The 21,044-nt window shown below is 51.9% G+C and overlaps 1 protein-coding gene across 32 annotated transcripts in view; it reads left to right on the plus strand.

Moving 5' to 3' along the window:
• Ablim2 (actin-binding LIM protein 2) overlaps nt 1–21,044 on the plus strand; it is a 127,125-nt gene that overhangs the window by 50,233 nt on the left and 55,848 nt on the right. For 28 of the 32 annotated variants that reach the window (XM_006503906.1, XM_006503911.1, XM_006503912.1 and 25 more), the window contains exons 5-8: nt 1,096–1,222; nt 4,039–4,132; nt 15,938–16,025; nt 20,037–20,095. In XM_006503906.1, coding sequence (XP_006503969.1) covers nt 1,096–1,222; nt 4,039–4,132; nt 15,938–16,025; nt 20,037–20,095 — 368 coding nt within the window. Of the gene's footprint in view, nt 1–1,095; nt 1,223–4,038; nt 4,133–6,181; nt 6,577–15,937; nt 16,026–20,036; nt 20,096–21,044 lie in introns of those variants that run through there. The other 4 variants (XM_006503925.3, XM_006503926.3, XM_030254385.1 and 1 more) reach the window with 4 other exon arrangements.

Here is a 21,044-nt window from a genome sequence, read left to right on the forward strand (position 1 = left end):
CCACAGGTACCCCTGCATGCTCATCCTACACCCCCTGCCTGTTCCGATTTGCTGATAGCTCCCACACATCCTCCAGTGAATGACAAGGGCCTCAGTGTAGCAGCTCCCTGTGTGGAGGGACTAGCTGGCTTAGCAGAACAGGGTTGGGACATGAGGCCCAGGGCCCCCAGGAATGTGGAGTAGGGCTGGGCACAGCTGAGAGAGAAGAGGCTCCTGGGAGCCGGATCAGGGCTCAGACCAGGCTACTACCACGCAATGATAAATGCTGGTCTTCATGGATGCCGTGGGGTTCAGAGAGAGAAAGCAGAGATGAACAGGACAGATGCAGAAGATGCTGTCTGGGTCTGGAATAGGCGCCGGAAGATTAGGGGTCAGAACAGAGAGCAGAGGGGAAGAGATCTCAAACCCAGTGGCCCCAGATAGTCAGAGGAGGATATGTGGATCAAAGAGAATCCCCACGAGGGGGCTCTAGGCAGGTAAGGGCAGAGTGGAGGTGAAGGCTGGGACTCAGACCTCTCCAGGAGGGGACTCCAGGCAGGTGGGAATGTAGGGCCAGGAGGAGGAGGGGCAAGAGAGAGTGGGGCTCAGACCACTCCAGAAAGGTTGAGTCCCTTAGGTGAGATGCGGTATTATGGTTAGGTTTACCATTCTGTCTCCAGCTAAGGATGGGTTTGGGGTTGTTTTCCCAGGTTTACACCTGATCATGCATGCCACTCTGCAGTCCTAGGCCAGCCTGGACCCCAGTGCACCCTGGTGTGACATGATTCTGTGCCAGTCTCTTAGGAGGTTGGGTCTCATCTCCTCCGTGGTCTTCCAGTCTCCAGCCTTGGCTGCATAGGGTCAATACTCTTCACACAGGATCAAGCCCCACCATGGGCTACACAAATGCTCCCTTCAACTGCCAGACAGGGTCCTTTTAGTACACCTCTGTGTCTGGGCCTCTCCTCTAGGGCTGCCCTGGGTGAGTCTGTGGGACCTAAGATTCTGAGGGCTGAGTCCAGGTCATGCTGAGTGCCCCTGGGGGTTTTGTGGGGCCCTGCAATACGAGGCCTCTGGGCCCACACTGAAGGTATCTGTGTTTGTTCTCTGTTCCAGGTTGTGGGGGCTGTGGCTTAGAAATCAAGAATGGCCAGGCCCTGGTGGCTTTGGACAAGCACTGGCACCTGGGATGCTTCAAGTGCAAGACTTGTGGGAAACTCCTCAATGCAGAGTACATCAGCAAGTGAGTGTGGTGGGCAGAACCAGCCCAAGAAGGTCTTGCCTAATGCTGCCGGTGGGGCAGGGGTGTCCAGTCCTGGCGCAATGACTAGGACCCCATAGCCCTCATCTTCTTTCCCAGTAGTCCTGCTGAAGTGGGTTGTGTTCTCCAGCTCTGACATCACAAAACACCTGTCTCTCAGCCAGATGTGGTGGTGCACGCTTTAATCCTAGCACTTGGAAGGCAGAGGCAGGCAGATCTCTGAGTTTGAGTCCAGCCTGGTATAAAGAGTGAGTTCTAGGATAGCCAGGGCTACATAAAGAAACCCTGTCTCAAAAAGCAACAAACACACACACACACACACACACACACACACACAAAGCACCTGCCTCTCTGTTGCAGAATGTTGCCACCTGCTTGGTGCCTGGACATTCCGATACCCTGTGGGGCACATAACAGCTGATAGATACTAGCCATAAGGACTCATGGAGCTGGCTGATCCCATGGGATGATGGGATCCTACAGGCAGATGCTCTGATCTACAGAGATGGACTTTGGGACGTCTGCTACCCACTTCTCAGTGCTCTCCCAGCATGTTGTTAAGGGTGTCACAGTGCCTGAGGAGGAGCAAGCGTTTGCCAGAGGCTGTGGGACCATGTCATGAGCTGAGATATATTTTAACCCTGGGATCAAGGAGGTGAGGCAGAAGGTCCCCACAATGTAAGTGAAGTGAGTTAGGTTGGGGTGGGGCTTGGAGGAGCTCCCCCCACAAGCATAGGAAAGTCCTCTTCCATGCTTCAAAATTGGAACCCACATAGAGGTTGAATGGGTGGAAAGGTTCCCTATATGATTACAGAGAGTGGAATGCGTGTGCACAAATGCATGCACAGACTTGCACACACACATGCACACACATATGTACACATGCACACGTGTATGCACATATACACATACACATGCATGTACACACATGCATGCACACAGGTGCACATGCATCCTTTCATGAATGCATACAAACATGAACACATACATGTAACATGCATGCACATCTACACAAATGTCCAGGAGCACATGTGTAGAGTCTCAGTGGCCAATATGTTCATGCTGTCATCTAGATTGACAGTATATTCTGTCAGCAGGGGCTGAATAGCAAGTAACAGGGACCTCTCTGTGTTCCTGTTTATAATACCAGGTGACCCATTGATCACAAAATGAAACATTGTCCCCAAACCAAAATGAGGTTCCTTTCATTCAGATGGATGACTCTGTAAAGCCTGACTCCCCTGGCCTCTGTCACAGCCACACTGTGGGGAGTGACTCAGGCAGGCAGAGCCTGCTATGCAGGCCTCTTTGAAGAAAATGGCAGTGTTGCCCCCCATCAGGTGCCACCCCACACAGGGCGTTGGTGGCTCACCCACACCAGCATGTTACTTAGCAGCCTCCAGAACTGAGGGGGAGATCACATTGGTGTTGCCATGGAGATGGTATCTAAGAACTTCCTGGGTTTGCTGTAGCTACATGGGCTTGTGGGGGTCTCCCAGTCTGCATCCTCCCTCTGGGAGGCACCTCCGAGAGTTGAGATCAGTGAAGGAAAGACACTGAGGGGCACCCATCCCCGGAACATCCATTCTAGGGCATTGTGAGGGTCCAGGCATTGAGAGAAAGAGTGTGGTACCCAGTTTAAACCCTGACAGCCTTGAGTCTGCTTGTCCTAGCGGGGGGAAATCTAGATAGAGTTCACAAGAGCTGCAGCCCCTGCAGTGTGCATGCTTTGTAGTGGCAGGTGTCCATCCTCCTGTCACCTCCACACCAACTCCTGCTGGGTGGTGACCTGTGACTGAAAACAGCCACAGCTAGCAACACCAGTCATCTTGGGCACTGACAGTGCTTTCCTTAAGCCTGTCCCCAGCATCGCCTTGTCTTAGGACAACCTCACTCTCATTGCTCCCGTTTTACTGTGGGAAGGGCTGATGTCCGGTGGCGTTAAGTAACACACTTGGGACATGGTATTTGGGTCCAAGGCAGTTTGCTTGTCTCCTCCCAGTGTCCCCTTACTATCTTGAGTGTGGCCACCTGCAACCTCCTTGCTCCTCAAGCCCTTCCTTCCTCCTGCCCTATCTCCCTACCTTTGCGGCCCTTCATCTATTGCTAGGCTCACAGTGCCGAGGAAAAAGAATAGGTAACTTAGGAGATCTCCTGTCTGCACCGTCTCTCCATGATACTGGGCTGATGCCTAGCTCATTTAATACAGAACAGAGTCAGCCATTCTCCTGAGCACAGCTTCCAGATGTCTCCCTCCACACCGACACCTGCTGTACTGGGTATTCAGCCATACTTGAGAACACAGGCACAAGGCAGGCTTTACCCCAGGGCCCTGTGTTACCTACAGCCAGAGGTGCCCTGTGGCCTTCTGTTTTGTCGCACTTGCTGCTGGGCTTTAAGTCACCCCTGCACCCTTGTCCTCAAGCGGGGAGGTACCCTTGTTTTGCACCCTCTCTGGCCCCTGGTCAGAAGGACCTGGGAGGAGAGCCAGGTCGCTGACTTAGCACCTTTCACTTTCCGGGCTGCTTCTGTTCCTTATCTCAGTCTCTGGAGCCCTCCCTCTCTCCTCTATCATCCAGTGGGCAGGAGGGCTGGCCCCTGTTCCTCTGTATAAATACATGGGAAGTGGGTGGTTGTCATATATCTCACATGGTGACAAATGAATGCTACCTGCCCAGGAATTGTCCCCTCAGAGTAGAAGGAAGCTACCCTGTCTCCATGTTGATGGGCAGTTCTCCTGCATGTTGGGGGCCAAGTGGGTGAGCCCATGCCCTCCTGACTTGCCTGTCTCATTTCAGGGACGGGCTGCCCTACTGCGAGGCTGATTATCACAGCAAGTTTGGCATCCGCTGCGACGGCTGTGAGAAGTACATCACGGGCCGGGTGCTAGAGGTGAGAGGTCTGTGGCCGGCCGGGCTGGTGTGCTCTGAGGTCTAATCTCAGAAAGAGCTGAACCCCTTAGCTGTCCCTCCCCTGTGCTCAGAACCCTCAGCACACTGTCAGCCTGTTCTTGTCCACACAGAGTTCATGTTGACATTTAGCTCACTCACCTGTAAGCGAGTGTCATCATGTGTCGCACACCTCCTCGAGTGGGACCTGGGATGTGCTAGACTGGTCCTCTTGTTAGGCATAGCATGGTAAATAAGACTACAGTGAACAGCTTCTTCCCAAGGCTCCGTTCGTGCTCCCAATCTTCCTTCAGATAGATCCACAGAAACATGGATGTTGGGTCAGAACTGCAAACGCTTGAATGGTTCATGGCAGTCACTGCAAATTGCTTGCTTTTAGGTTAGAGCAGTGCTTCTCGCCCTTCCTAATGCTGTGTGACTCTTTTATACAGTTCCTCGTGGTGTGGAGACCCCAGGCCATAAAATTATTTTTGTCGCTACTTCATAACTGTAATTTCGCTACTGTTAGGAGTTTGAATATCTGATATGCAGGATATCTGACATCCAACCCCTGTGAAAGGGTCATTTGACCCCTTCCCAAAGGGGTCGGGGGAGACCCACAGGTTGAGAACCACTGGGTTAGCGTCTTCTGACCCTCTCCCTCTCCGGCCTTTGCTGACCTAGATCTAGAAAGGCTCTGCCTTGCCCCAGCCCTGAGGCAGGCTGGCAGTTCTGCCTCTCTTTCGTAAGCTTTGCTTGCCTCTGCACTGTTGGAGCGGGTCGTGTAGTAAGATTATGACTTTGGTCTCCTGTGTGTCCTGTGCGTCCCGTGAGTCTTGTCCTGGGTGCGGAGCACAGCTACTACAGGCATATCCTGGATCAGGGCAAAAGACCAACCTGTCCCGTCCCACATAAGCCTGGTCCTATCCCCCTTCCCCTTCCCCTGCTTCTCCCTCCAACTGCCCTGGACTTTTACTCCGCCCAGGAGCCTTCCCTGTTTCCCTCCCTGAACAAGACTTCCTCCTCAGTGGTTTTTGTTTCCATTATTTTTTATTCTTTTTAAATCAGGGTCTCATGTAGCCCAAGGCTGGCCTTGAACTTGCATAGTTGAGGTTGACCTCCAATTCCCAGATCCTCCTGCCTCAATGCCATGTGCCCCCAGGAGCTTTTGAAACAGCTTAAGTGGTGCCTATTAAAAAGAGCAGCTGCCAGGATCAGGGCCCTTGGGACAGCTGCAACTGTAACAACGGTGTCGTCTCACCTCCCTAGACAGCCCACCTGGCCTCCCTGACTCTCTGGGTCCCTCCCCCTAGCACACTGAGGCCTGCACTATGCCATCCCACCCAGGACCTCAAGCTCAAGAAACCATGTTTGTACCATGTCTGTCTTCCCTTACAGGTCTGAAATTCCTGCCTCCCCCTATACCTCAGCACCCGTGCACCTTGTTGGCCACATAGCTGTCCCTCTTTCTTTGAAGTAAAGAAGAGTCTAGAACTCAGCCAGGTGTGGGGAATCCCCCAGCAGAGCTTCACACCCACTGTCCTTCTTAATCTCCTGACCTCAGCCAGATAGCAGACCTTGGTTGGCATGGTAACCTAACCTTGTCTCACCAAGTTGACTCTGTGGGCTCAGGTGGGGGCATCTTGGAACTGTCTCTGCCATTGCTGCAGTTTGGGAACCTGGGTCACTTCACTGCCAAGGCTGGCAGACCCTCACTAGCCTGGGTGGGCAGACCCCATCCAGTACTGAGAACTGGGCTATGAGAGAGTTGGCTTGTGAGGCTTGTACTTGACACGTCTTATGTCCCAGCTCCGAGTTGCCCCAGGACGTCCTTGTGAGGCCACTGGGGTCCCCATGTGTGATGAGAGTAAGGCAAGCACATGACCTCATCTGTAGCATGAGCATCCTTATTGTGTGTCTCTGGGCCAAGTGCTGTGAAACACTCTGTCTAAATAGTGTGCTGGTGCACTCTGTCTTGACCTTGCAAAGGGGCTGTCCTAGCTGACAGGACTTGGACAGTTCTGGTTTTCCTCTACATCCTACAGTGGAGGAGAAAGGCCTTCCCTGGGAGTTGCATGCTTTTGGTTTTGCCTTCTCTGGGGGCGAGTGTGCTGCAGTGGTGGTTAGCGGAGGTGGCGCAACTGAGTTGTCGTTCTGCGGGCTCTGCACAGCTCTGAGCATCCTCCTGGCGGGTGTGAGGTGGGAGCGGCGGGTGGAGACAGCCAGCTCTGCAGAAGGGAGCCTCGCTGCAGCAGCACTGCCTGAAGCTGGCCCAGGCAGGCAGATGCCCAGCTGGTGATGCTGTGTTCTCGGGAAGCTGCAGGGACCAGTGACTTGCTGGAAGAAAGAAACAAAGACAAGAGTATGGAGACTGGCTGGGGCAAGGGTGACACAGGCAGGCCGTCCAGTCTCCTGCGCTGAGAAGGACTGGAGACAGACCCCGTGCAGGTAGGAAGCCTGGCAGAGCTGGCAGAGCTGTGCCGAGCCAGGTGGGTGGGCTGCTGGCGGTCCCTGCAGTCTCTCTTGCCCCCAGCTGTCCTCTCTGTGAAGCCCAAGTGGGAGCTTCCTGTGCTCCCCCACAGCAGCCTCATGTGTGCTGGGACTGTGTCAGGCAGGCATGGTGCCATCTTAAGCTGTTGGTGCCAACAGCACTGACTGGGAAATGTGTGTTCCTGGTGATGGAGGGTACTACTCCCTCTTCTTGTCCTCCGTCACTTCTGTCACTCCGTCACTCTGTCCTGTGTGGTCACAGGAGGGGACTAGCAGAGATGGACAGGTGAGAGCAGAGGTGCTGTGTGGGTGATGAGGCAGAGCTCACGCCTGGCTACAAGGCTACAGCCCCTGAAGTGGCTGAAGTCGACTTGTAGAGAGCTGCAGTTTGCCGGAGGATTCATGAAGCATGTCCTTTGGAACTGGCTATAAGAGAGAGGTGTGGGAGGGGCTTGTCCCTGACAGTGCTCAGAGCCTAGTCCTTAGCTGCCACCCTATTCCCTCTCACTGCAAAGGTGGGGGTAAGCATGGCATGGGGGTGTAACTTGTTTCCACTCTCTTAGCCCAGATGCCACCATGGTTTGAAGCTCACTTTCAGTGCTGGTTTATACCTATGGCTGTTGCCATGGTAACATGAAGCCCAGGGCTCCTTGGGACCACTAATTAATTCCTTCCTCACTTCTCCCCTTCCTCCATTCCTCTTTTTTTTTTCCTTCTCCATTCCTGATATGAACTCCTATGAGACTCACCAGGTCCCACTGTGAGTTGGGGTCGCACTGTGAATTGGGGTCCCACTGTGAGTTGGGGTCCCCACTGTGAAGGATGTCTACAGGAAAAGAGGCTGTCCAGGCTGCTCTGCCCTGGGTCAGGGAGCCACCCAGACATTTGTTTCTGAACACCATCCCCTGTCATGACTGGTGTTGCTTTCGCCTCTCCACTTTGTATTCCCATGGGCATATTCCTCGGCGCTCCGTAGGCATGTGTTCTTTACTACCAGCAGAGAACAAACTGTTTTCAAATAGTTGGGAGCATTTGAAAGTTGCAATGACGACAGCATCTCAGGCCCCTAAAACCAGTGTGCTTATTGTAAAAGTGTTTGCAAAAGACATACTGGCTTATGTTAAACAAACAAAAAATTAACTCCAATGAATGGATACCTATTCGGTATTTAGAAATGACCTTTTTGCATTTTTACCTACACATACACACACACACACACACACACACACACACACACACGGGGGGGGGGGCAACCCACAGACTTACCCGTGAATACATTACCTAGAGACACACAGAAAGGCACAGGCATACAGCATGCCACATACAAGCACACGTACACAGAGATATCGGCATATATTGCATTCAGACAACACATAGACACAGACACAGAGATGCAGGCACACATGTATATACCACTATAGGCGTGGGTCCTCAACTGTTCCCACACATGTTTGGCCAGAACTCTCTGTCCCCAGGGAGTACTTATGCTTGACCATGTCTGAGGTGTACCTCAGAGCACCTTTCATGGATGCATCCCTGGGTGGGCCCTAAGAGTGGACTGTGGGTAGATGACACAGCTTCCCACGATGACTTCCTAAGTGAAGCTGATGGTGAGAATAAGGAGGGCAGATGGAGATAGGAGCATCCAGCGGGCCTCATATGTCAGTATTGGGTCCTGAGAAGTGGGGAGCCAGGGGTGTTAAAGGGGATGGGCACAGGGACAGAGCCAGAGTCTGGGAAAGGACTCTAGACCTCCAGGGCTATGCTGGGCATGCACTAACTTCGCTCTCCCTTTGAGAACAAGTGGTTCCCACAAGGTCTTGGGTAGAAGACCCTGGGGACCCAGTGCTACCATGACCACAAGGTACCCCTGGGCTGCCCGGCACCCGCTCTGGTTCTTTGATTCCTTGCCTTGTAAGTTTCATTTTCTCTTTGCACCATAGCAATTAGGACTTTGAACGTCTGGATTCAGTTTTCGGAATTCACAAGAAATTTGCAAACCTGGCACAATGGTACCCTCCTGGAATTCAGGAGGTAGAGGCGGGAGACTTACAAGTTCAAGGCTAGCCTGTGCTACCACGTGAGATTATCTCTACAGACCAAAGGCTGGACTATAGCTCAGTGGGAGAACAGTTGCCCAGCCAAGGCAAGTCTATGAATTTAACCCCAACACTATAAAAGTAAGCAAAAATAAAGGCATATATACTTTTGAGACTGGCTAAGGAATGTCCCTAGATCCAAGCAGCCACCTGCAGGCCCAGCTCTACGTCCCATGGTGCAACCAAAGGAGAAACTAGGGACAGCCTTGGGTGTGGGAGGCTCAGTCAGGAAGGTCTGGGTTTCTGCTGACCAACCTTGAGGCTTGCTCCAGCCTGCAAGGGAGGAGAGGCAGTGTCTCAGGACAAGAGGTTTCTACCCCACCTTAGTACCACTGACCCTTTCTTCAGGGATGCTGGGGACTAGTCTCAGAACCCTGCCTGATGTCCTGGCCCTGTGGGGCTGCAGGGGCTCCATGTCCTTCTAGACCCCTTACACCTCCATTGCCGACTTTGGTGTTTTTTTGCTAAAGATAGCAGTTGCTTGTTGGAAGGCATAAAATATTTTTCTAAAACGACACAGTGCCAAAACCTTTTGGGCTCCAGGTGCACTGTACAGATCTGAGCCATCTTGAGCCCCAAGCAGATGAGAGGCTAGGCCATCTGCCTGCTGGGGATCCAGGGGTGGTGACACAGATGTTCAATGCCAAAAAAAACCCACTCTTGATGCTTTAGGCCTTCCTGGGGGAAAACCCCATTTTGGTCAATAACTGGAAGACGCCTCACTGAGAGAGAGACACTGGGCCATGATGTCAGCAGTGGAGAGACTTACGTTTGACTCTGTAGGCCTTGCTGGCTTCCTATGTTCCGTCTGGAGAAAAAGGAAGACGGGGGAGGAGGAGGAGGAGGAGGGGGAGGAGGAGGAGGAGGAGGAGGAGGAGGAGGAGGAGGAGGAGGAGGAAGGTGTAGCCATGAGTCAAAGCTCTGTGGTTCTACTGCAGCCTCTGTTTTATAGTAGGGGACACTGAACTCCAAGACCCATGTCACATAAAGTAAAGGCCTCAGGCAGCAGTCATGCCCTGACTTTTGCTGTGACCTGGGATGGGTCAGGTGATCCCATTTGAAGGCTCATCCCCTCACTGGGCTTCACAGCCAAATTGTGTTCTCTATGATACCTAGGACGCAAGCCTTCCATTTTATCTTCCTATCACAGATGGATTGCTCCAGAACATAGACCAGTTTTGAAACATGGCTTGGCTGTCATCTGCTATGCTCTACAGATGAGTGGTCCCCAGCATGAGTGAGAACAATTGTCTCTCCCAGCTGTGAGGCTGAGAATGACTGTTGTCATGTAGTCATGATGTGTGGTCAGTGGGGGAGGGGCGGTGCTGGGAGCAATGGCTCACCTTTGGCTCTGGCTTGGGTGTGGGGCTCTGTAGTATATTAGGGACGTGCTGTGACCATAGGGGAGGCACCTACATAGAGTAGGTAGTATGTGGTCACCTCCCCTTCACCATGTCCATTACCCTATAGTACTGGGTATAGGAACTGACCATATGGACAGCGAGGACGTGTGGAGCCCATGCTATGAGTCCCTGAACCAGCAGGAGCTCAGCCACAGCCAGTCTGTGCGCTCTATGACTGTGGCACCGTCTGGGGAGTCGTACCTGGTTCAGGCTGGGAGCTTGACAACCTGGCTAAAGCCTTGGCTCTGCCCTCCTAGTCCCCAGGCCTTGGGTAGGTCTTCTGGCTTTCCTGAACCTCAGTTTCCTCATCTAAGCAGTGGGTGTGATTGTGCCCATACATGACATGGCTGCGTAGAAATCTCTGGATTTGTTGCTGATATGTGACTGACAGTGACAAGAACCCCACCAGGGGCCAGCCTCTTCCAGATGCAGAGGGAGCCCAAATTGCAGTGAAGACCGCACTAAAACACATAAGCTCCAAGGCATTCCTCAGGCTTTTACAGTAGCACTGAAACCTCTCCTCACTAGTTCCTTAGCTTTTTCATCCCCTAAAGGAACCGTCCACATACCTCTGGTCCCTGGCTGCCTCTGTGGCTTTGCCTGTTCTGGGTGTTTCTGGAGCTGGCCTTCTATGGCTGACTTATTTCCTTCAGCGTTCACAGGCTGTCCACACTGTCGCCCCTATGGGTGTTTCCTCTGTCCTACAGCCATGCAGGGTCCTACAGATGGCTGTGCTGTACCGTGTTTTCTGCTGTGTATGAGTGAGCTTAGGAGCCATTGGCTAGCATGTGCCTTGGTGCTGAGACCTGGGCATAAGAGTCCTTGCAATATTTTGGACAGCAACGAGTGACTGTATAGTTTACATGGTGAATGGGCACGATTCTCCTCAGGCTTCCCACGCTCTTGGTTGTTCTTGTACACTTACAGCTATTTTGATGGAGACAAGATACCTTGTCCTCAGAGGTCAGGAGCTGGTTTGCAAGTTCTCACGACAGTGATATGTGACAGAGGCCATCTTTTTAGCTTCATTGTTTTCTTACCTTCTTTAGATGGGGATGGTCTAAGTTGCCCCATCCCCACCCCATGGTGTATAAAAACATGTGTGCAGGTGTGTGCACCTGTGTTCAGAGATGAGACAGGTGCCAGGTGTCCTTCTCTGTCACTTTCAGCTTATTCCTTTGGAACAGTCTCTCCACAAATCTGTCAGCCAATAAGCACCGGCCCTGCTCCTGTCTCTGTCCCTGTCCTCTGTATTACCAGAGTTTCAGGAGCACAGGAGAGCATGCTCAGCTCGTTACCTGGGTGATGGCATCTGAACTCAGTTTCCTGTGCTTGCACAGCAAACCCCTTTAAGCTGAGAGATCTCTCCAGCCCGTTTCTTTTCCTTTTTTAAATGATACACATATTCAGTCTTAAAATAATAACAAAACAAACAAACAAACAATGCTTTGTTAGAGAGCCACACACTTCCCCCAAACAGAAACCAACATGTTACACAGACAGTCACAGGTTCTGTCCTAAGTTCACAGTCTGTTGTCACCTGTGGCTTCCCTGTCACATCTCTGGCTCTCCTATCCTGTGAGGCTTTGTTTCCTGCCAGTGGTTAGAACCTCCTGCCACTGGCTGCAGTACCAATGCTGCTCTGGGCCCACAAAGCCACCTTGGTTTCATGGTTCGGCCAAGTGTTAGGGAGCCTCCATACCACAAGGCCAGACCTTCTGCCTCCAAATTTTTCCCTTTGTGGGTCCAAAATATAGAGGTTGATTTTTGTGATTTTCAACCTTTATAGACATCACCAGTTGCTGCTGTTGCTGCTGCCACTGCAAAGCTTCCTCTCTGTTCCCCATTGTCATACCCACTCCTGCCATAGCTGTGCCCACAACTACCACAGCCTCTGCCTTCTCCAGAGTAACCAGGACCACCTCCCCCATAGCCACCATCACTACCAAACTCATTAGAGCCATCAACACTGACGCCATATCCACTATGGTCCTGGAAGTTTCCCCCATGACCAAGATTGTCATTGTCACCCAAGCTATCTGCACAGCCACTGCCAGAGTTTCCAGAACCACATGGGCCCACATGAAGCCCTGGCCATCTCAGGTGTTAACAGGGCTCACCTCTCAACACTCTCCGTGTGGAAGCCACTCTCATACTGACCACTGACAGTGAAGTGTTTCTGAACGACCACCTCGTTCACAGAGTCCTGGTCCTCAGAGGTGATGAGCAAAGCTGTCCCTTCCCCTGATGTCTGTCATGACTCCAACCACTTCACTTCCCCTTGCCATGGCTTTCCTCAGAGGCGGTCAGGGTGGCAGCAATGAGTGTTCCCTGGGGTTCCTCAGACATCCAGAGGTGGTTTTAAAGCCCCACTCAGCTTGTTTCCATACTTGTTCAGACTCTTTAGAAGTCTGACTTATCTGGGTCATGTCTTATTGAATGGCAGCAGCTCTTTACATATTCTGGATCCCATGCCCTTACTAGGTATGTGACTTGCAAAGAGCTACCCTCCCCTTATCCAGCTTGTCTTCTTAGCCTTCTGCCAGGGCCATTTGTCGAGCGGGAGATTTTGGGGGTTGCTCATGGTTTTGCTGTCCAGTCTAAGTCTCCATCCAGGTAAATGAGGGCTTTCTGCCAGGTTTTCATTGGATGGTTTTGCTGTTTTGATCTTGTAGTTAGGCCTTTCCGTCTGTTTATGGAACTCTTACACCTGGGTGAGACACATGGCAAAGAGTGGTCAAGTGCACCTGTTGGGATAAACTGTTTTGTTTTGTTTTGTTTTAAACATTGTGTGAAACTGTGTCTTTATATTTTCAGTTGTTAATTCTGAACTGGCAGGATCTTAGTATTGTCATTTCTATAGCCCACCACAGCCTTAAATTTGTAAATACTTGTCCTTCCAAATCTGCTTACATACTTAAAGGTCAAATAGTGCTCTATGCCTAAAGGCAATCTAGAATTGTATCTGAAGTTGTCTTGCTGCTGATTGGTTCTAATAAAGCTCTGAAGGCCAATAGCTGGGCAGGAAGGAGGAGGAGGGACTTCCTGGCAGGGTAAGAAAGCAAAAGCCAGAGATTCAGAGAGTGGACTTGAAAGGAAATAGAAATGGATTGCAGTAGAGTAGAGAGGTTTAGAGTTAGCCATATAGCTCTCTCTAAATATAGTATAGTATAGGTGGGTTGTGGGCAAGACACACATCTGAGGAAGTCCCTCTATTTGTACCTGGATATACTCAAATGACCACCACCCAAGCTAGGACTAAGACCACACCCAGCCTCTGCAGACGTCTTCCTGTCACCACAGGATAGCCACTGCCTCTAACAGTCTCTCTTACTCGGACCCTGATAACCTGAGTCTGGATCCTCCGTGCTGGCATCTCTCTCTCCTTACTGATCAGACAGTCTGCATCCTCTATTCTTTGTTCGAGGCATGAGGGTTGAGGGGATACGTGACTATGATCCGTACCCCAGAGTCAAGGACTTTTGGGTAGGGTTGGGAGCCCACAGGCCCAGTCTGAAACGTGTGCACTTAGAGGCCCCACTGGGCCTCTATCTCAGCTCCACCATCTGCTCATAGGATGATCTTGCTCAAGCCACCTTCTCAAACCTTTTATTTATGACAGTGAAGGCCTGTACCCACAGTTCATTATATAAGGACTGGCACAGAACTGAAGGGGGTTAGTATGTGTGGAACTGAACAGTGTGTGTGCAGTGTAGCAAGTCACAGACATGGCAGCAACTGTTACAGAGGGAAATCCTGTCTGTCACCTCTCTCTGTGTGTCCCTAGCTTTCTCCATCTATCTCTGTTTCTCTTTGTCTCTCTCTCTCTCTTTATGTCTCTCCCTCTGCCCCGTCTCTCTTTCTGTTTCTCCGGTGTGTTTATATCTCTGTGTATGCAGCTTGGTGTCTGCCTGAAGAGGGAAAGATGTCCTGGAGCTGGACTTACAGACAGTTGTGAGCTGCCCAACTTGGGTGCTGAGAACCGAGCTCAGGTCCTCTGGAAGCTTGGCTAACCCTCTTTACCATGGAGCCAGCTCTCCAGCCCTGAGCCTAGTGTTTCAGAAACTGTTCCCACCAGCGTTCTCTGGCCCTCTCAATTCACATATGGGCACAGCTGGAGACACAGGGCTTGCTAACCCTGGGGCTGTCACAGAGGGCTGGGAGGAAGGGTAGGGAGGGGTGGGAGGTTGGGGGTCACAAACTGAGAAATATAAATTCTGGCAATAAGATGACTTTTCTAAAAATACAGAGCAGATTTTGACCTTTGCTCAGAAGCCAACCCACAGTGCCTCTGGCCCACTCACAATGCTGTCTGCTGCAGTCGCCAAATGACCCAGCCCCTTACCCCATTGTTCAGGCTGGCACTGGAGATGAAACACTTCAGTCCTGGAAGGGCCCAGGCACCCAGCCCTGCCAGCCAAGCTCAGTCTGCTCTGGGAGGAAGAAGCCGGACATTTGCCGAGCCGCGAGGAATGGATCAGAAGGGATAGGATTAGGGGACATCGGGGAGACTCCTATGAAGGAGGCAGCTTTGGGAGAAAACAAGGCCATTTGGTGGGGCCGGAAGGCCCAGAGGATTCCCAGGTGGCAGGGTTAATAAGAACCAGGGCTGGGACTGGGGTCAGCTGCCATGCATGGGGTTGGTCCTCTGTGCCTTGAGGATCCCTTTGCCCGAGACATGAGCACGGGCGTGGGCTGAGCTGGTAGCTGGGAGGGAAGCTGCAGAGTGGCTGTCAAGGCCTACACAGGAGAGGAACACACTCCAGATCCTCTCTCCCATAAGCAGAGGCCTTGGCCTACTTTTTTTCTAGAGAAAGCACAGGCAGGGGAAGGGAGTGAGGTAAGGTGTTTTTAAGACCCCTCCACCCCTTCCTATTCAGGAAGGTGTCAATTAAGATTCAAGTTCAGGAGCGGGTGTGGTGCCTCTTCCCGTTTTAGGATGCTGTGAGATGCGGGCTTCATTTCTCACACTTAGCAACAGGCCCACCTGCCTCAACCTGGGAACGGCACTCACTTTTGAGAACAGTAGAAATAACATTTTAGGACTTTTTTTTTTCTCCTCTTCTTGGCACCATGAACAAGTAAGCCAGAGGCGAGAAGGTACAATTAGTGTAATCTATTTATTGTTTCAGGATTAAAATTTGTAATCTAATTTAACGGTTCTTCTGAATTACTAAGCTAGGACGTGTTGGTCGAGCAAATTGAGAAATGTAGAGATCAAAACAAAAGCCAAAACCCCAAAACTGCCTTCCCACTCCCATCACCAGAGAAATGAAGCTGCCTCCTCCCAGCCTCCAGTCTTTGCTGCCACCTCTTGTCCTCCAGGACATGCAGAGGTCTTCACCAGGCCCTCTTTGATTCTTTTTTTTTTTTTTTTTTTTTTTTTGGTTTTCAAGACAGGGTTTCTCTGTGTAGCCCTGGCTGTCCTGGAACTCACTTTGTAGACCAGGCTGGCCTCAAACTCAGAAATCCTCTGCCTCTGCCTCCTGAGTGCTGGGATTAAAGTCGTGTGCCGCCACGCCTGGCTTCCCTCCTTTGATTCTTACCTGTCCACAGTCACATCCAGGAACAGTTGGCTTACAACTAGGCTCCAGAGGTCAAGGGTAAAGTGGGTGGGTGACATTAGGTCTCCCAGGCTTTGACCCCTCAGCTGCCCTGGTGTCCCCCATGTAGCCTGTGCAGATCTGTAATCCCCGTGGCTGCTGGGCCTTTGATATGCTCCCCGGTTGTGTGCACAGGCCGACGCCCACCCTGCACACCAAGGCCTGATGGGAACTTCCGCAGTGGCAACACTTTTGTGCTTTGTGCTTTCCCCAGGCCGGAGAGAAGCACTACCACCCTTCATGTGCGCTATGCGTCAGGTGCGGCCAGATGTTCTCAGAGGGCGAGGAGATGTACCTGCAAGGTAAGCGGTCAGATGTTGACTAGCACACACACTGGGCTGGGGGTGAAATTGGTCATAGTGCTGCTGGGAGTTGGCACTGTCACACACACAGAGACACGAACACACAGACACACACACACACACAGACACACACACACACACATACATGGACACACACAGAGTCACAGACACACAGACACACATAGACACACACACACACACACACACACAGAGACACACACACATGGACTGTGGTCTCTACTCAGCTGCATCACCATTGAGAGCATGAGTAAACCTGAGTGAGTGAGATCAGGCCACTGAAGAACAGGCCATGAGGTCCCACCAGGGCCCTTCAGGCCTCATTCCCGCTACAGGACACATAGACTTTTTAGTCAGGCCCCATTTGAGCCTTGGCTTGTGATGCTCCTGTCACACGGCAGCAAGATCAGACTTCCTTCCTGAAGTGTAGGGAGAAGCAGCTTTCCTAACATTGAAAGTGGAGGGGAAATTGGCAGACAGAAGCCTTCTAATGCATCCATGGGAAACCCACCTACTTACCTTTAAAAATCATATTGACAGGACCGGTGAGGTCGCTCAGTGGTTAGAGACCTCCTGCTGTACAAAACTTGTGACCTGAGTTTCATCCATAGAAGGTAGCAGGAGATACCTGCTATAGAGTCGACTCTATAGACTGTCCTCTGACCTTTACATGTGTACCATGGGACACGTGCCCCCCCCAATACCAATCAAATAAAAATAAATCACAGTAGTAGTGTCAAGATGGAAAATAATGGTGACACAGCTTAGCCACCTTTACAGCTAAGTCTCATTCTAGAGCCATGCAATGTTTCATTCCCTAAAATAGAACGTGTGTCCCACAGCCGAGCGAGGGCATGATGGTGTAGACCTAGTAAGACTGCAGATGGCCGGGGTGGCAGAGGGGTGATGGCATTGCCAGGTCACTTCCTGCCCCAAGGCAGTATGGGAAACAGAGTGACCAAGTAAAGCTGGCTGGTGGATTGACACCAGTCACACAGTCTGCTCAGGAGCAGGCCAGCCTAGCAGGCCTGAGGTGGAGGTCATGGCTGTCCCCTTCTAGTCCTGTCTCTTGGAAAGTCAAAGAAACAACATGGTTTCATCTCACAACTCTACTGGAATGACGTCATTTGGGTGAAAGTGTTCGATAGCGACCTGATGCAAGCTTGGTTGGAAGTCATAGCCTCGGTGACTGTCTTCATTGGGCATTACAATGTGTAAAGGAGAGGGGTCCTTGGGGCTCCTGGGCTGGAGACCAAGCCAGGCAGCCCAGCCGTCTGATGTCCTCCCAAATGAGCCCTTTCAGACAGTGACTTATGGTTGCTATTAATCTCTTAGTGTTTCCTCAACTCTTTCCTATTGGTTGAAAGCAGAATAGGGGAGGCAGTGACCCTTGTAGGAGAGAAAATACAGAGAGAAAATACAGAGAGAAAATATAGTTTCCTCTTCACCCTTGGGGACCCCTGTAAGGGAAGGTGGGTGATAAGTAAAAGTCGGACAGAAGCAAATTAATGAGTGTCCCCTGTGTATGCGCAGGAGAGCCAAGGTGATAGTACATCTTCAGGGGGCAGCTTTGATTGCTGGCTGAGATACCACATTCTTAGCCAAGAGAAAAGAAGGTCAAGAAGATGTCAGATAGAGGGAGGAGACCTAATCACAGCTCCCCAGTGATGGGACCCCTGCTAACTGTGTGTCCCCATCTGCCAGGTGAGATGTATTCTCACACACAGAGACCCCCTATACACATCTGGACTTCCCCTCTGCAGTAGTCTCTTTTCCACTGCTGGCCACATGTTGGGGTAGCATGTTCTGAACCCCTTGATCTCAAGGGAGAAACAATGTTATTCTAGTTTCATTTCTGCTGCTGTGATTTAAAAAAAAAAATCCTGACCACAGAGGAGGAAAGGGCTAATGGTTCATGACTCCAGGTTGGTCCATTATTGCGGGGAAGTCGAGGCAGGAACTTAAGGTAGCCAGTCAAGCCCACTTTGAAGATCAGAGAGAAACGAATGCATGCACGCATGTGCTCCCTGCTTGCTTAGTACTCAGTTAGCCATCTCTGCCCTTATACAGCCCAGGATCCAAAGCCAGGGAATGACCCCCCCACACACACCCATGGTAGGCTGAGTCGTCTTACATCAATTAAAACTTAAGACCAACCTGATCCAAACAATTCCTCAGGTGAAACTATTCTTGATAATTCTAGGTTGTGTCGAGTTGACAAGGAAAGCTACCCAGCACACACACCTAAGGTGGGGATCCTTCCTGAAACCAGGGCAAGACTGTCACCAGAGATGAACAAGGAATGTCACCCATCAGTAAAGGTGGCCAGGGGTCTGGAGGGAAAGATTCTCGGTGACATGCATTATTCTGGCTAAAACTAGACTATGTAGGAGCAGACGTCAAGGACTAGGCAGAGGTCACAGCCTTGTCTAGATTGGAGTTTAATTAAGGAACAAGGAGCTGTGTCTCCCAGTTCCTACTAAGTGCTAGGAACACATAGGGCAGGCAGGCCAGCCCGCCTTCCAGAGCAGCAGCCAGGGGGAGCTGGTGTGAGGCCAAGGGATCCAGATGTACCAGCAGCAAGGCTCAGAGTGCTGCCTGGAAGAGGTGTGAGCAGGACTTGATTTGCCCATGGAAGAATGGGCGAATAGGAAGACAGAGAACCCATCAGGAGCCTACGTCTAACCTGAGGGTGACAGAGAACTGTCTCAGCCTGGTGAGCTGGTCCTTACCAGACTAGATGCAGCAAGAGGAGAGAGCTCACCTCTCAATCCCTGCCCAGGGCTAGCAGAAGATACAGAAGCAGGTGGGTTGAGAGGCTTTGTTTCATACCAGGGGAGGTGACCCAGGGGACACCGACATGAATGGGATGCCGGGGATTCACAATAGGGTGGCTATGATCTGTGGGCTAAGTGAGGATGCCTCGTGCTGGTATTTCACCTCTTTGACACTGATTCTTTCTCCTGGGGTCGCAGGGGCAGCTGAGCAGGGCTAGGCAGGGTTCAGATCTGGTAGCAGCTGCATCTGTCGTGTGCCGCCCACAGACCAGTGCCGAGTAACGACAGAGAGGCATTCCGATCTGTGTCACACAGTCCTCCCTTTTCTGAGGCAAGCCCTGGGGTGATGTCAGATGTGACAGGCTCGTCCCCACTGTCGCCTGCTGTCGCCAAGGCGAAGTCCTGAGAATCAGGCCAGCCACTGTGGCTGCCCAGTGGGAGGCTCTCTGCAGAGGCCCCACTGTAACCGTAAATGGAGCCCTTAGACAGAGGGGTGGCCAATGCCAAGCGCGGACAGTGGCTTCGGGACATGTGCTCATAGGGGGGATGCCATCATCTCAGAAAACAAAGATTCCCTTCACCAGTCTGGGCTAGTCCAATCATTGCAGTGGGACCTTCCTGCCAGGGCTTTCTGTGGCATGGGGTCCAGGCTGCCCTCTCAGGCATGGGTTTTCTACACTACACTGAGGGTCTGGCCAGGCCAGAGGTACTTATTTCGTCTCTGTGGGGCTGAAGCCTATGGCTAGGGCCTTTGGCCACCCTGAGGCCCTCCTTTTGGCCACCCCACCCATACCTGCTCTCTGTGAAGGTGCTGTTTGACTTGTTGCTGATGCTGTGATCAGAGCTCTGGCATGTGTGTGTGCTGTGACCCTCATGGTGTCCTGGCCATGAGAACTTCTTCCCCAGCCCCATCTCTGTACTTGATGCTACCTCTGAGAACACCCCTCTGGCCATCTTAAGCTGAGCTGTGTGCTCAGGCTCCCTGAAATCCCCATGGCCAGCCTTAGGAGTGTCTGGCCAGCACTTGGAAGTTTCTTCCCTTTCCCTCATGGCCTTGCTTCCACATGAGCCAAGCTGCCCCAACCAGGTGCTGTGATCTCAGCATCACAGAGGGGAGGCATGGAGCCTGTTCCAAGGGCATTGAGCAGGTATTCATGCATGGATCCTGTATCCAGAACTACGCTCTGATCACCTCCTCTCGGGAATCTGTCTACAGGCTCCTCCATCTGGCATCCGGCATGTCGACAGGCAGCCAGGACTGAAGACAAGAGCAAGGTTGGTGAGCTTTTGTGGCTTCCCTGTATGTCTGTCTCCACACGCAGGTTGGAGGGAGAGACACAGGCCAGCCCACCCATGCTTCTAGGACAGTATCATAGGACAGCTAGGCTCAGGGGACCGAGGGCCACAGGTGAGGGAGCAGGTAGGTCAGTGAGCCATCATGCAGCTCTAATGGAGTCCCAAGAAGACCAGATGGCCCAACCCCGTCAATTGTCTTGTCCAGTCAGTGAACAAAGATGACCATGACTGTTTGAAGGACCCCAAATAGTTCCTATGGCCATCAGAATATTTGCAGGGCCAAACTGCCCCTTGGCTTGAGAGTTCCCTTACCCTCGCTGATGGCTGGTCTGCCCACCACAGGGCAAGTTCTTGAGGGCAGGACGGTCAGAACACACAGCAAGGCTGAATGCAAAGATTTCAGTCTTTCTCCCCATGGAGGTGGACATGTCACCCTCCTGCACATATGCAGGACAGGGCATGCAGAACACTGCTAATTAGGCAAGCTTCATGCCTGAGATTTCACTGGGGCTCTGGCAAAGGAGTTGTGTGACTCACTAAGCCCACCTGTCAACTGCTCCTCTGTGGCCTGAGGCTCTTGCCCTAGGACACAGGTTGATCTTCCTAACATGGCCACCCATACCTTGAGGTGATCCTGTGTGGCCAGCCCTGCCTGAACACAGCTGCTGCTGAGGTGAGATTAATGTGACCTCTTAGGAGCCGAGGACAAAGGTCAGCTTCTAGGAAGGGCCAGGTTCTGAACCCCTCAGATGCCCTGCTGTGGGCAGCAGGGTTATGACTGAGAGATGGGGTGACAATAGTCATTCTGGATGGGAAGGAGGCACAGCACCTGAAGGAGGGTTTGCTAGAGCCTGAAGAGAGATCAAACCCAGGCCCTGGGAGCAGAGCTCAAGAGATTCCCAAGGTGGTACCTTCTTTCTTGGGTGGT

This window comes from Mus musculus, chromosome 5, assembly GCF_000001635.26.
Source record: "Mus musculus strain C57BL/6J chromosome 5, GRCm38.p6 C57BL/6J".
NCBI lineage: Eukaryota > Metazoa > Chordata > Mammalia > Rodentia > Muridae > Mus > Mus musculus.